The sequence below is a fragment of the Phascolarctos cinereus genome, unplaced genomic scaffold (genome assembly GCF_003287225.1).
Source record: "Phascolarctos cinereus isolate Bilbo 61053 unplaced genomic scaffold, phaCin_HiC Scaffold_5;HRSCAF=322, whole genome shotgun sequence".
Classification (NCBI taxonomy): domain Eukaryota; kingdom Metazoa; phylum Chordata; class Mammalia; order Diprotodontia; family Phascolarctidae; genus Phascolarctos; species Phascolarctos cinereus.
In genome coordinates this window covers 178,707,774-178,721,984 of record NW_027555958.1, presented here as the reverse complement: position 1 = coordinate 178,721,984, position 14,211 = coordinate 178,707,774, and the positions used below count along the sequence as shown (strand labels likewise).

The 14,211-nt window shown below is 32.2% G+C and overlaps 1 protein-coding gene across 1 annotated transcript in view; it reads left to right on the top strand.

Moving 5' to 3' along the window:
• ZNF292 (zinc finger protein 292) overlaps nucleotides 1-14,211 on the top strand; it is a 112,626-nt gene that overhangs the window by 76,207 nt on the left and 22,208 nt on the right. The window contains exons 2-5 of the mRNA XM_020976310.2: nucleotides 525-679; nucleotides 845-923; nucleotides 3,304-3,439; nucleotides 12,698-12,900. Of these exons, the coding sequence (XP_020831969.1) occupies nucleotides 525-679; nucleotides 845-923; nucleotides 3,304-3,439; nucleotides 12,698-12,900 (573 nt within the window). The remainder of the gene's footprint in view (nucleotides 1-524; nucleotides 680-844; nucleotides 924-3,303; nucleotides 3,440-12,697; nucleotides 12,901-14,211) is intronic.

Genomic DNA, 14,211 nt, shown 5'->3' with positions numbered 1-14,211 from the left:
TTTCATTTTTTTTAATTTTCTATTTTTTTTTAAAGGCAGTTGTGGTTAAATGACTTGCCCAGGGTCACACATCTAGTAAGTGTCAAGTGTTTGGTCTGAGGCTGGATTTGAACTCAGGTCCTCCTGACTTCAAGGCTGGTGCTGAATCCACTGCGTCACCTGGCTGCCGCTCACTATGCTTAATTAGTCTCAGAGAAAGAGCAAAACTAGGAGCAGCTGTCCAGTAGCGGGATAAGCTGCCTGTGGAGGTAATAGGTTATTCATCAAGGGAGATCTTCAAACGGAAGTTGAATGGTCACCGTGAGTTGGAATATTGTAAAAGGCATTCCTATTCTGGGATAAGTTGTACTTTTAGTCCTCTTCCTACTCTGAGATTTTGTGAATTACTTGAATTTTCAAGTGATTTCCCTCCCTCTGATGAATGAAATTTCCCTTTTAGGTAACAAACTGCAAAATTTCTTTGTTTGTTTTCAGCTTTAAGGTTTATTTTATTTTTAGCATTGTTTATTATTTCTTTTGAATAGACACTCCTTGAATATGCTGAGAAATGGAAAACCTCAGAAGATCCTTTACCTTTGTTGGAGGTTTACACAGTGGCTATTCAAAGCTATGCTAAAGCACGACCTTATCTTACCTCTGAGTGTGAAAATGTAGCATTGGTGCTGGAACGATTGGCATTGTAAGTGTATTCTTCAGTAAATGAAATCCTAGATTTAGATTTTTATGACCTTTTAGAAATTCTCATAAAAAATTTTAACATTAAATAGATTAAGTCTGTCAATTCAAGAATCACTCAGTTTTACTTGACTTATCTGTATATCCTTTCCAACTTTGTGCTTTTCAGAAGCTGTGTCGAGCTTTTACTGTGTCTGCCCTTTGAATTATCAGATAATCAATGGAAAGAGTTTCAGGCGTTGGTGCAGGTAAGAATTTGCAGTAGTTGTGTCCTAAATGGTTTTGCCTCATATTTTAAAATACAAAACTTCAATTTGTACTAGGCAGCAGAAAGAAGCACATACATTTCAATAGGCTCCTTAGCTCTTGCACTGTTCTTTGATGATCAGTCAGCTTGGGTTTTTCACAGGAAGGCAACTACCTATGTCTGAATTCAGAAATATCCAATTTATTATCCAATTTTGTTAAGCCAGTTAATTTAAACTTTTCTAAAGAAGGTATTATATTTAATTGATTTATTCAACAGATATCTCTTAAGTGCTTATTACGTTCAGGAACTATTCTAAACACTGGGGATTAAAGACAAAATAAAAAACAGTACCTGCGCTCAAGAAGTCTATATTCTACTGGAAAGAAACTACAAATGTACCAGAAAGTATATATAGAATCTATGTAATGGTTTCCTGTTTACTAAAGTATATTTGAAAAATATATACAACATATGCAAAGAAAATGAAAAGTAATTTCAGAGATGAAAAAAGGACAACAGTAGCTAGGGGAAATGCCCTACAGGAAGGGGCATGTCAGCTGATCCTTGAAGGAAGCTAGGGATTCCCATTTAGTTTTCGTATTGCACTTAAGGTCATTATATCGTTAAGGCAGTACTTAATTTTCTCTAATTTTTGTCTTGTTTGTTAGCTTTGACTTAGGAAAAAGAGATAAAGTCTTTTAGGGCAGAACGAGATCTTATACTCCCTTATATCTTCCTCAGAACCAAACACAGAACTGAGTACATTGTAGATAATTTAAAAATATATTGGTTGTGTGATTTAGTTAATTGAGTTAGTAATACATATTTCTAATGATGGGGTAGAATCTTCCCTACAAGCTATCATAGTATGTGTCTGTGAAGGGTTCTAAGAATACCTTTTTAGCTTTATCAGTTTTTATAATGGTATAAGCCTTATTAGGGAATGGCAGACTTAAAAATAGTGAGAAAGTAAAAAAAAATTAGTTGGCCTGAGAAATTTATTTTTAAAATTTGCTTATAAGTTTATCTTTGCCTAAAATAAAATAAAATGTTACATTATTTGATACTAAAATTCACATTTATGCATCTGTTTTTTCCCCTGTTTTAGAATTTCAGAAAATCATGGAGCTTAGATTGTAATGAATATTATATTTTTCAAATATGCTTTACTAACAAAAGATGTGTAGATTTTTATATGCAAATGTAATATTGAACTGCTTTGCACATTTTGCTAATTATTACCTAGTTGAACCTTTTGTACAAAGGTGAATGATAAAGAAAAGTATCCTATTTGTTTTGTTATCTTTCTAAAACTCTTAAGCTATTCTATTTAGTCTTCTTTAATAGAGAATTATTATGTACTATTAACAAAGCTGCCTTATATTTCTTAAAAAAAGATGTATGTGTACACTTCAGAATTTAATTTGTAATTTCTGGGCAAAGTAAAATAAGCAACATTTGAAAACATTTGTAAAAAATAATTTCAATATAAAACTTGAGGGGCAGCTAGGTGGCGCAGTGGATAGAGCACTGGCCCTGAAGTCAGGAGGACCTAAGTTCAAATCTGGCCTCAGACCAAATACTTGACACTTACTAGCTGTGTGACCCTGGGCAAGTCACTTAACCCCAATTGCCAAATAAATAAATAAAATTTGAAATGAAAATGCAAAAGATATATCATTTATAAATTAAAGCGTGCCTCTTCGTTTTTCCTTTGTGAAATTTTTGTGAATATTTTATACAAAAACTATACCTGTATGGGCCATCAATATACATTGGCTTAAAAAATTTTTTTTCCATCTAAATTGATTTTAAAGGCAGTGTTGTAGAGTGGCAATACTGATGTCTTCCATGAGATACAGATTTGATGAAATGTATTCAGATTTTTTTGTATTTGTTCTATAATATTAATTCTCTCTGTAAATGATAGAAATTAAGTTTCAAAATTGCTTTATTGCTCTTTAGATTTTTTAAAATCTGAAATGAAAGCATTAACCATCTTGTAATATAAGATATTAGATATTAGATAAATATTAGATAAAACTTTATAAGTTATTTCAAAAGATGTGTTTAGTCATTCAGTCATGTACAACTCTTCATGACCCTGTTATAGGGTTTTCTTCACAAATATCCTGGAGTGGTTTGTCATTTTCTTCTCTAGTAGATTAAGGCAAATAGAGGTTAAGTGACTTGCCCTGGGTCGCACACCTAGTAAGTGTCTGAAGCAGCATTTGAACTCAGCTCTTTCTGACTCTAGGCCCAGTGCTCTATCTACTGAGCCACTTAGCTGTTTTTATTTTAAAATTACAAATTTCAAAATACTTTGGTATTGATTTTAAGAATGTAATCATAATTCTTCTGGTTTCTGATGTTTATAGGTAGCTCATAAAAAGCTGATGGAGAGTGGAAGCTGTGAATTGCATTTTTTAGCTACTCTTGCTCAAGAAACTGGGGTATGGAAAAACCCAGTATTGCATGCAATTCTTTCCCAGGAACCATTGGATAAAGAAAAAGGTAAAATTTTTAGAAAAAGAAAAAATATATCTGTTGAAATACAAAAATAAGTATGTAATATTTTGTGAAATCTTATTTTAAAATATCACTTTTTAAAGCTCTAAGTAAAATTTCCTCTGAAGTGCTCAAAGCATTTGTGTTTGATCTCATTCATCCTCAAGGCTCTTTCTTACCTGTCAAGAAGGTCAGGAGAGGGTGCATTCAGAGAACCTTACAGTTGGAAGTGACCTTTAAGGTCTTCTACTTCTACAGGAGTGGTCAGTTTTTGCTTGAATGCTTTGAGGGATGGACAGCTTATTTTACAGATTGGGAAACTTAAACAGAATGAAAAATGACTTCACCAGACTCTCACAGTAAGTCATTGATAGAGCTGATAATAAAAACTTAGGTCTTAATTCATATTTTAGTACTCTTAATATTAGAGCCCATTGCCCTATTTCTTGCTAATTTATGATCATAGCATTTTGTAGATATAGTGTTAGAAAGGAACCTTAGAGGTCTTATAGTTTAACCCTCTTATTTTACAAATGAGAAAACTGAGACCCAGAGGAGAAGTGACTAACCCAAGGTTGTACAGGTAGTAAGTGGCAAACCTGGAAATTGTACACAGGTCTGCTAACTCCAAACCTAGTACTCCACTACCTCCGTTTTCAGTGTTACTTGCTTTAAAGATGTCCCATCTGGGTTTAAGTAATAATGAACATATTTTCAAGAAAACTAGTTGGTATTATACTGAAAGTATATTGCAAAGTTACTCTGTTAATATGAGCGATTTAGCCATCCCACAAATTGCAAAGAAGTTACTGATCAACTTTGATAAAGGAAGTTCCTCTGAGAGTACCCTACATGCATGAAATTAATGTCTAGTCAGAATAATATGAATGACACTATATCAAATTATTGTGAACACATAACATTCATGTTTATATGCAGACTGTATAAAGCATGTAGTTGTGTCCTTAAGGGTTTTGCATTTTAGTAAGTTTAGTGCAACTTTTCTCAAAGGTTGGGGAAGAGTAGTGCCCAGATCCCTCTCTGGGTAGTGGAACCATGCAGAATCTGGGCAGAAAAGTTTTTGTTTTCTGAAGGATGGGATTTTTTTTTTTTGCCTTCTTTAGGATTCAGCGTAATAAATGTTGGTTTCAGTATAATATTCAAATATTTGAATGACAAACCTTCTGTTAACAAAAATTAAGAAATGAGTCTCTTTTGACTATCAGAGATAAATAAAGAACTGCTGCAAAGTCTATTCTTTATACATATGGAAAATCTTCAGAATCCTGAAGCTTTTAATTTTAAAAAACAAAGCAACATTTGTGAAATTTGAGAGCGAAACTAGAAACACTTTTTTCCTACTTGAGGAAACGACAGTGAATGGAGCAAGGTTCGAAGGGCAAATTATAATTGACTGTGATACTCCTAAATTAGGGTATCCATATTTCCTAAAATCTAGTCACTTGGTGTGAATGAAAAAAAAAAGAGAGATCTCCTTTTTGCAAAGCCTCATTACAAAGTACACTTTATTTTACATATTTATTTTCCCAAATTCCGAAATGTTCAAGAAAATTTGGGACATAGATTCACCTAAGAGGGTGAGGTAGTGAAATGACCCCTGAATTGTACTTAGAGGTCCTGGGCTGAAATCCTGGGTCTGTCTCTTAATACATATGACCTTGGGCAAGTGACTTTAAACCCTCTGAGAGGGTTTAAACCCCTTTAGTTTTTTCATTTGAAAAATTAATGGGTTGGAGTAGATGATTTCTGAAGTCCTTTCTAGCTCTAAATCTGGACCAAAGCAATTTAGTTTACACACTCACCTCAACATATTATCTTTCAGTTTCTTTCCCTTGTTTTTTGCTCTTTTATCTCTGTGTGTATATTTGCCTCTATTGAATGTAAAGTCAGTGTAGTGTCTTTTTGGAACCTTTGGTACTCAATTCAGCCTAGTTGGGGAAATCTGTTTCCTGGAGCAGTCACCCCAAAGAGCACCTGATATATTATCCCCTCCTAGTTCTTATATCCTCCAAACTGAATGTGTAAATGCCATATAATTCTAAATGGAACAGCATATTTTGGAACCCTGTGGTTGTATTTTAACTGTATAGTAGCATTAAGAGAATTACTAGTTATTGTCATTCAAATGTTGATTTCCCTTCTTTTTCCTTGTTTCTTGCCCTCTTTTTGTCTCCCCTGTAGACTGTAATATAGAATTGAGTATTTTTTGTTGTGTTTCTTAAATTTCATAGTTCCTCTTCTTTATAACAGCTGTTATTTATATAGCATTTAAAGTTTTACCAAATATTTTTGCGTATATTGTCTTTTGAGCCTCACAAAAGCTTTGTGAAGTAGGTGTTATAGATATTATTATCCTCATTTTACAGATGAGAAAGCTGAAGATGAAGTGGCTTATCCATGGTAACATAATTCTTTAGGTCTTTCATAATTCCTAGTCCAGAGTCCTGTTTCAGTATACCACATTGCTTTGTTATGTTAAAAAAAAATGATGACCTGAACATCTCATTAAATTAAGTTAAATTTATTTTTATTGTGTATGTCTTGAATTAATTTTTTTGTGATTCATTGACTTTGGATAGAAAAAAGATCCCCATCATGATGATAGAGCCACTTAGTTAAACTAAATAAATGAAAATATCCTACCTCTTCCATGTATTTTTGAGTCTGTTTTTATTATTATTATTATTTTGCATATTATGGATATGAATAGTACTTAAATATTTTAGTATTATATGAATACTGTGTTGGAGATTTAATTCAGTTAAAAAAACAGTCTGAAATATCCCTTAAAAAAGTTCCCTGCATTCTCTAAGTATGTATTTAATGATATATATTCCAGTAAGGAAAAGGTTTTGTTAAAATTAGATTTAAATATTTTATTTAAATTCCTCTATACCAAACTTTATTTTAAGGTAATCATTTTAATAAAGCATACGTTGTCGGTCCATGACTCAGCAATTTAATATTCTATTAAATATCTTCTTTTAGATAAATTAGTTGATATCTCTGTACTTATTCGTTAGACTAGCTGAAACACCATGCACATAGTTCAAAAAATAATGGGACCTATGTGTAGGAATAAGATGTCATTGAATCCCTCTTTCCTTAAACAAAAAAATAACCCCGGAGGTATTTTAGGGATTGATGTATAGGAAATTGTTTTATAAATTGGAATTTAAGGACACCAGATAATCAACAAGTAGTTTTTAGAATGCCTACTATGGGTCAGGTACCTCTTTATATGCGTGGGGATACAAAGAATGAAAATTAAACAGCCTCTGATCTTAAGGAGTTTGCATTTTATCAAAATATATATTAAGAAAATATTACAACATAAGAAATAAAATATGTATATATTATATATCTGTATGTGTAAATGAGTTTTGTGAAATGCATTAACTCCTGATAATGTAACTTTCCACTTGTGATTTCCTTCTCTAGGAGATTAGCAATTAAACCTATGTTTTTGGTAGAAACAGAAAAAAAGTAATAATAAAGTGTCCTTATAAATTAGTGGGTTTTTTAAATTTTCAGTGTTGGTGGTATTGAATAAAATACTGTTTAGAAGCTAATTTTAAATTAAAGAACCAAATCATGCAAATACTTCTACCAGCTGTAATCATTTAGAGAAAGCAAAATCTTATAAGAAATGTGAATCACATTAATTTGACTTAAGATTTTAGTTAGTTAGGGGCATCTAGGTGGCACAGCAGCCCTGAAGTCAGGAGGACCAGAGTTCCAATGTGGCCTCAGACACATAACACTCATTTAGCTGTGTGACGCTGGGAAGGTCACGTAACCCTGGTTGTCTCACCAAAAAAAAAAAAAAGATTTTAGTTAGTTGTATTTCCAGTTTAAAAAAAAAAAACATCTATAAGAGTAATTTGGAACTTCTGCCTACGTTTGTCTTGTTAACAAACAGTTACATACCACTATTTAAAATACTGAATTTTTTTAAGTGGCTGAAACAGTGAAATTAATGGTGGCGCCAAAAGAAGCCCACAAAAAATGTCCATACTAAATGTAAGCAAGCTTTAGTCCCAATAGTTTCTATTGTTGCTTCTTCCTTTTATTTAGGCACAACAGATACAGATATTATGTTGACCAACTATAAGCCACACCCCATATCTGTCTTGTCTGTATAAGAACTGTAACTTGGTTTTATTTTTTAATCCTCATAGCTATCTTCCTGACAAGTTGCAATGAGAAACATGACAGTCTAAAAAAAAACCTTAATTTGAATTGAAGTATTTTTTCTTACTCTCTGAAATAAATATTTCAAAATAATACAGTAATTTGATGTAATTATTTTCAATATAAGGCTACCTATGGTTATTTTTCTTTCAGAACTCATTTTAGGGGAGAGTGCCCTCTATTCTGAGCAATACAGTAATTCTACTCAGCTAGTTTCTAGTAAACAAAGATAAAACAAATTGAGTTTTTTAATTGGCCTGGTTAGCTAGGAATACACAGTTAAACCATCTCAGGATTCTAAAAATAGACTACTAAAAAACCTAGGCACTTTCCTTCACACTTACAGTACAAGACCTTTGGAATTGCATGAGGAAATAAAATTTTGTTTTAAATGAACTTCTGAAGTTCAGAAAGAGACCTCCCTAAAAACCATTACTGAAAACACTTAAAAATCAACTAAAGGTATTTTGAAATAGACTTCTGGAGAACTCATCAGATTTGGCAAGGACTATAAAAACTATTTCCCTAAATTTCAGTTCCATACAAGTATAGGTTTGAAATAGCTTTGATGAAGAGAATCTGTGCCTTCATCATAAATTTTTTATAGAAATTGTGAAACTTAGTTTCTTTTCTACAAAAAAAGTAAATTATTGTCAGTTATTTTTTGGGGAATACAGGAACACTGTTGATCTGATCTAATCTTGGGGAAATGGACTGGAACTGGTTCAATGTACCATTGACATGAATTCAGCATAAATTACAAATGATTCCCATTGCCTATTGGTTACAAAATAATTGAATATTAATTGTTGGAAGTCAGGTAGCTTCCCCCCCACTCTTAACGTGATAGCAAATATTGCAATGATGACAGCCCACATTTATATATCACTTGAAGGTTGTTAGTAAAGCATTTTTCTCACAAGCCCATATAGCTCATAAGCAACCCTTATAAAAGTATGTAGTATAAGCATTGTTATTCCCATTTTACAAATGAGGAAACTGAGCTTAAGAGAGGTAACATGACTTGTCCAAAGTCACATAGCTACTAATTTAATTCAAAAGACATTTTGGCATTGGGGGTACAAAGACACAAAAATGAAAAACAGTCTCTGTTGACTTTCTTACAGAGCTGTCTCAAAACCAGAATTAGAGCCTAGGCCTCTTGATCCCAAGTCCGTTGTTCTACCAATCGACAAATATCAGAGTCTGATATATAAAGTGGTAAATGCTAATTATTATCACTTTGAGCCAACTAAATCTTGTTCCCCAAACAGAATTCTTCTTTCTTCAAATTTGATCAAATAAAATCATAACTGCCAGTACTGCAAAGGCTGTGATAAAAACTATTTTCTTTAAATATGTTTTAAAAAAAACCGACCTTCATTTATTGAAGGGTTAAAATGATCCCAAGTAGTAATGAATGAATGAAATTTAACCCTTAAAATTTCAGCTTTAGTTGGTATGCAATTAATCTTTTTCAGTAGTAAGAAAATTAATATTCCATGTTTCTCTGTATCATTAAAGTTTTATGGATTAATAGAGGTGAGTAAAATAAAAACTGTCTTTCCATTAATTCGAATGCTAGTTTTAAAGCTTAATAAGATACACTTTATGATATCTATCAGGCTTTTTTTTTTCAAGTGGCTAAAATAGGTCACAAAAGTTTCTTCCTTAGTAGAGCAGATAGGATGTTGAAAGTCAGAACGACTTTTAAGTTCAAATCTCACATTTGATATTTTGTAACTATGTGTTCAAAAACACATCACTTAACCTCTCTCAGCCTGTTTCCTCATCTGAAAAATGGGGCTAATGTTGCAGCACTTCCACAAGGTTTATGCGAAGCTCAAAATTAATACTTGTAAAACTCTGCAGACAAGTGTTCTTAATATTCTGTTGTCATTTGCTCCAGAGAAAAGGGCTGAGAGGTCTCAATGTAAAAGCCAATTTAATTTTTTAGGAAACTTATTTTTGTGATATGTGACATATTCAACTTTCTTACCTTAATTTTAAGATTTTTTATCATGAAATATGAGGCATCCGTCTTACAGTTTGAATGGGTTTTTTTAATTAGTTTTTATTTGACAGACATCAAACATGATCATTTCCATTTACACAAAGAAAACAAAGGACTTTACATGAATCCATGATTATTTAATACAGTTCAGCTCACTTTTAAAATAGGAGCAAGGAGCACAAAACCATTTTGAAAATGTTTAGAAAAAACTATAAAATACTTAAGTCCCATTTTATAGCCAGTTAAAGAAAAGAGAATGAGGATTGAGGAAACAGAGTAAGGTGATAACTCCTGAACAAGGGAGTAAAGAAAGAAAGGGACAGAGAATAGAGAGACAGAGGTAAGTACTGTTAGTTTTATCATGCACACCCTTATAGTTTATTTGGGCCGAGGTTATCACTTTTTATCTCTCCTCTTTGAAAAATGATTACTTGCTTAATAGCTTAGTACCTCCTTAACTGCTTAATCTTGAAAAAGATAACAATCTGTATAATATTTTTTGACAGCTTACGTCCAGGATGAACTTTACCATTATCCTGAGGGTTAGATTTGTCCTAGCCCAAAGGTTCTTTTTTTCCCTTTTCTTCAAAACCTTTAATTAATAACTTTAATTTTGCCTTCATATTTAAATCCACTTTTCGTGAGATTAATTTTTCATTGTAACACTTTCTCTTTGCCCATTTTCCCAATCTAATTTCCTTTTTTTCGATTTGGGATGTTAGGAAATCCAACCATCTGTTTGGTTGACATGTTTGCCATCTCTCAAAATAACTTCTTTAACGATGATCTCATCTTGAGCCTTTGAAGGATTATTTTGAAATAATTGCTTTCTTTTGTGCGTCTCTAGCTTACCTTTCCAGAGAAGATAGATTTAGAAAGTAGAAGCTAGTATAGTAACTTTGACTTGTTTACAGTCAGAATAATGATCATTTTTGTTTCATTATTTTCTTTACACTTAGATTTAAAATCACATATTGTATTCCCCATATGACACTCAACACAACACAAAAATTGCTGACAGTTTTCCTCTTATTGACATTTGAAAAAATCTTGCCCTGTATATCAGCGTTTTTTTTTTATCAAACTAGATGTTGTTAACATTTATTTTATGTATTTAATCTTTTACTTTCTTGAGTTAGTTTGATATGGAGAAGAGTAGAAGAGAAATGGGGTCAAAAAATTTAGAAGAGGAATAGAAGAAAGGACACCAGAAAAATAACAAATTATGTGATATCTATGTAGTTTGACTTTTATATATTGGCATTGTTTATTAAGAACTATTTGAATGTTTGGACTTAAGGAATAATCAGTTAGTGACTAATGGACCTGACCTTGACTTGTGCTACTTAATATTTTTATCAGTGTTGTAGATGAAACCATATATTGGATTGTTATCAAATTTAAAGTTGACACAAAACTAGAATAGGTTATATATTGTGTTATGTAGTTAGGTTACAGAAAGATCTTGTTGGACCTGAGAAATTGGCCATATTTATATATATAAGATTAAACTGAAAAGAGAAAAATGTAAAATGGGATTTATTTTAGAGGAAATTCTTATTAAGGTACAGCTTGGACCTGATAGCCATTGAAGTACTTTCTTGGTCCAAGATTCTTTTATTCTTTGTAATTGCTAATCATACAGAGGAAAAAATGAGAAAACTAAATGCATGAAAAATGCCCATTGTCCAAACCAAAACAGAGAGTTGAGTGGTCAGTCCCCTAAATTATTATATTATTGCATGCACCTGGGAAGATGACTGCAAATAAACAATGTTAGCCTCAGAACTGAATAAAAGGAAGAAAACAGTGGTTGGCATTTGGTAAATTGCACAGTGCTTTCAACAATCCCAAGGTGTGCCGAGTACAAAACCACATCTTTTTTTTAAACACAAATGTTCTCCAGGTCATATGCTGTAGGTGACAAATCTTGGAACACCACAATCTTTAAAGAATCAAAGTTGCAGGTTGCCCAAAGGACATTGGAGAGCTGCCTAGTGTTGCCGGGTATGTTGTAGAGGGGATTCTCACTCTGGTACTTTTGTATACAGATTGGACTAGAGAGCCTCAGTGGTACCTTCCAAACCTGAGATTTCTGTGAGTCATTTAGTTTTAAAGCTGAGAAACTATGTTAAGTAATCAAGACATTCAGAACTTAGTCATTATATTAGAGTATTATAAGTAGTTCACAAAATACTAAGAAAAAGTAAAGAATAAATACCTAAAGGGAAAAAAAACAATTAGTAGTAGGTAAGTATTGTACTCCATTTGTAAATAGGAAAAACACTATTATTTATGGGATATTGTCATTAGCTAAAAAGAAAAACTAGTTCATGTTATCACCATATAAAATTTTATATTTTAAGCCAGAAGTTCCTCTTTGTAGGTGATTAACACACCACTGTGAAACCAGAGGGTTAGAAAGGGACTTCAAATAGTTTGTCACTTGAGAAACAAAATATACAAAGATTAACAGTTTATAGGCTCTACTTTTCAGGAAATATGACTTGTCCAGACAAACTGCACAAATGAAATAGGGCTTGAATTCTTGGGAAGAAAAACATTTCATATATGTAAATTAAAACCACAGTTTAAAACCTTCTGCAATACCATGTCCACATTTATGTGACCATTAGGAATCTCCAAGGATTCCAACCTATAATGTTATTACTTAGAGTTAACTATCATGTAAAAGAATTTAGTATGTTTTTGGACAATTTTAATGTAGAATTATTTCTATCCCTGTTAAATTTAAAGTATTTCAGAATTTATTACAGTGTTTCTTCTAATATGTTACTTTAGTGGACAGAAATTATTAATAACTCTTTGAAAATATAAACTCTTTTTAAGGTCAGGAACTTTATGGAAAAAAAAAAGAAAAAACAGCCTAACGATACAATGGCAGTTACAAAATGTTTTTAGTGCTGTCTGCCCTTTTGGCTTTTTTAATTCCTTTGGAATATTTATATTTCAAATATAGTATTATCACATATAGTATTTTCTGTTAATAATGTGTTATGTTTTGTCTTTCAAAGTGAATGAATTTTTAGCCTTTGAGGGACCCATCTTGTTGGATATGAGAATTAAACATCTAATCAAAGCCAATCAGTTAAGCCAAGCTACGGCTTTAGCAAAGCTGTGTTCCGACCATCCAGAGCTTGGTACAAAGGGCAGTTTTAAGCAAACCTACCTTGTCTGTCTCAGCACAGCATCACCAAATGACAAATTAATTGAAGAGGTAAGTATATTTTCTTTACTGAGATTGCTTCTAAAACTTATAGGCATGAATTTTTAGGGATTATTAATTCAAGGTCGGGGGGAGGTCATAAGGTTTTTGTTTCTCATCCTTCAAGTTAGTCTTGGGTAATTAACTGTTTATAGACTCTTGGTTTGCTTATTGATTTTAAATAGAGGGAATTCTCTTAGTCCATTCTACTGTCTGTAAATTTTTTGAGCTGCTATATTTTAGCTGATACTGTTCTCTTAAAGAATGCAGTTAAATTATAGGAAAGATGTGATAGTTAAAAAATCATTATTTTGTGTCAGATTTTGAAGTTATCTTCAGTTTGTATAGTTTCAAGACACTTAACTTGTCATGAATTTAACATTCAAAAATGTTTATTAAATGTCTTCTGTATGCAATGCAATATGTTCGTACTGAGAAGGGTGAAGAGGTAATTAAAATACAATTCCTGACCTCCTAGGACCTTACACTTTAGTTTTTACATATCTTTCTATTTTTTAATACTTCCAAAGTCATTGTACAGAATTTAAATGACCATTTCCCCCATGAAGGATATTTTTCTTTTTAAATAAAAAAGATAATAATTTGTACCTCATCTGAATCTTCTTTGAGTTTTATCATCCTGATATAAATTATTATTAACTTCCCATTGGAACAAAAATTACTTTAAGCAAGTCATCATTTTAATTCTCTATAACTCCATCTGTAAAATGAAGGGGTTGGACTAGATAATCTGTTCTCTTCAATCTCTAAATCCTGTAATCCTGTGATCCAATGATAATTAAAAGCTTAAAGTAGAAAAAAAGTGATTTTTCAAAATAATTAGGACCTCTGTTTGAGGTAAGAATTTTTTTTCTATCATCAGATAATGTACGTAATTCTTAGGTGAAGTTGGAGGAAGTAAAAATTTGGAGAGTTCCAACACTTGAAAAATTACTATCTAAACAATAGGGAAAACATTAAAGCAATTACTAAATGGTAATGAGAAGTATTGTGGCATAGTGGGTAGAGAGCCTGCCTCAGAACCAAGAAGACTTGTTTTAAATTCTGCCTTTTCAGTTGTCATTCCTGGCTTATCATCCTTATCACACTCTTTCTCTAACTGTGGGTGTTCCCCAAGATTTTGTCCTTGTCTTCCCTCTGTTGGTACCTAATTGGGTCTCACAGTCCTGAGCCATTTTGAGGCCCACATCACAATTGCTACCTAATCAGATATTCCAAACTGAATATATTTTAGACATCTCAAACTTAGTATGTCCAAAATTGAATTCATTACTTTTCCCCTAAATTTCTTCCCCTCTTATA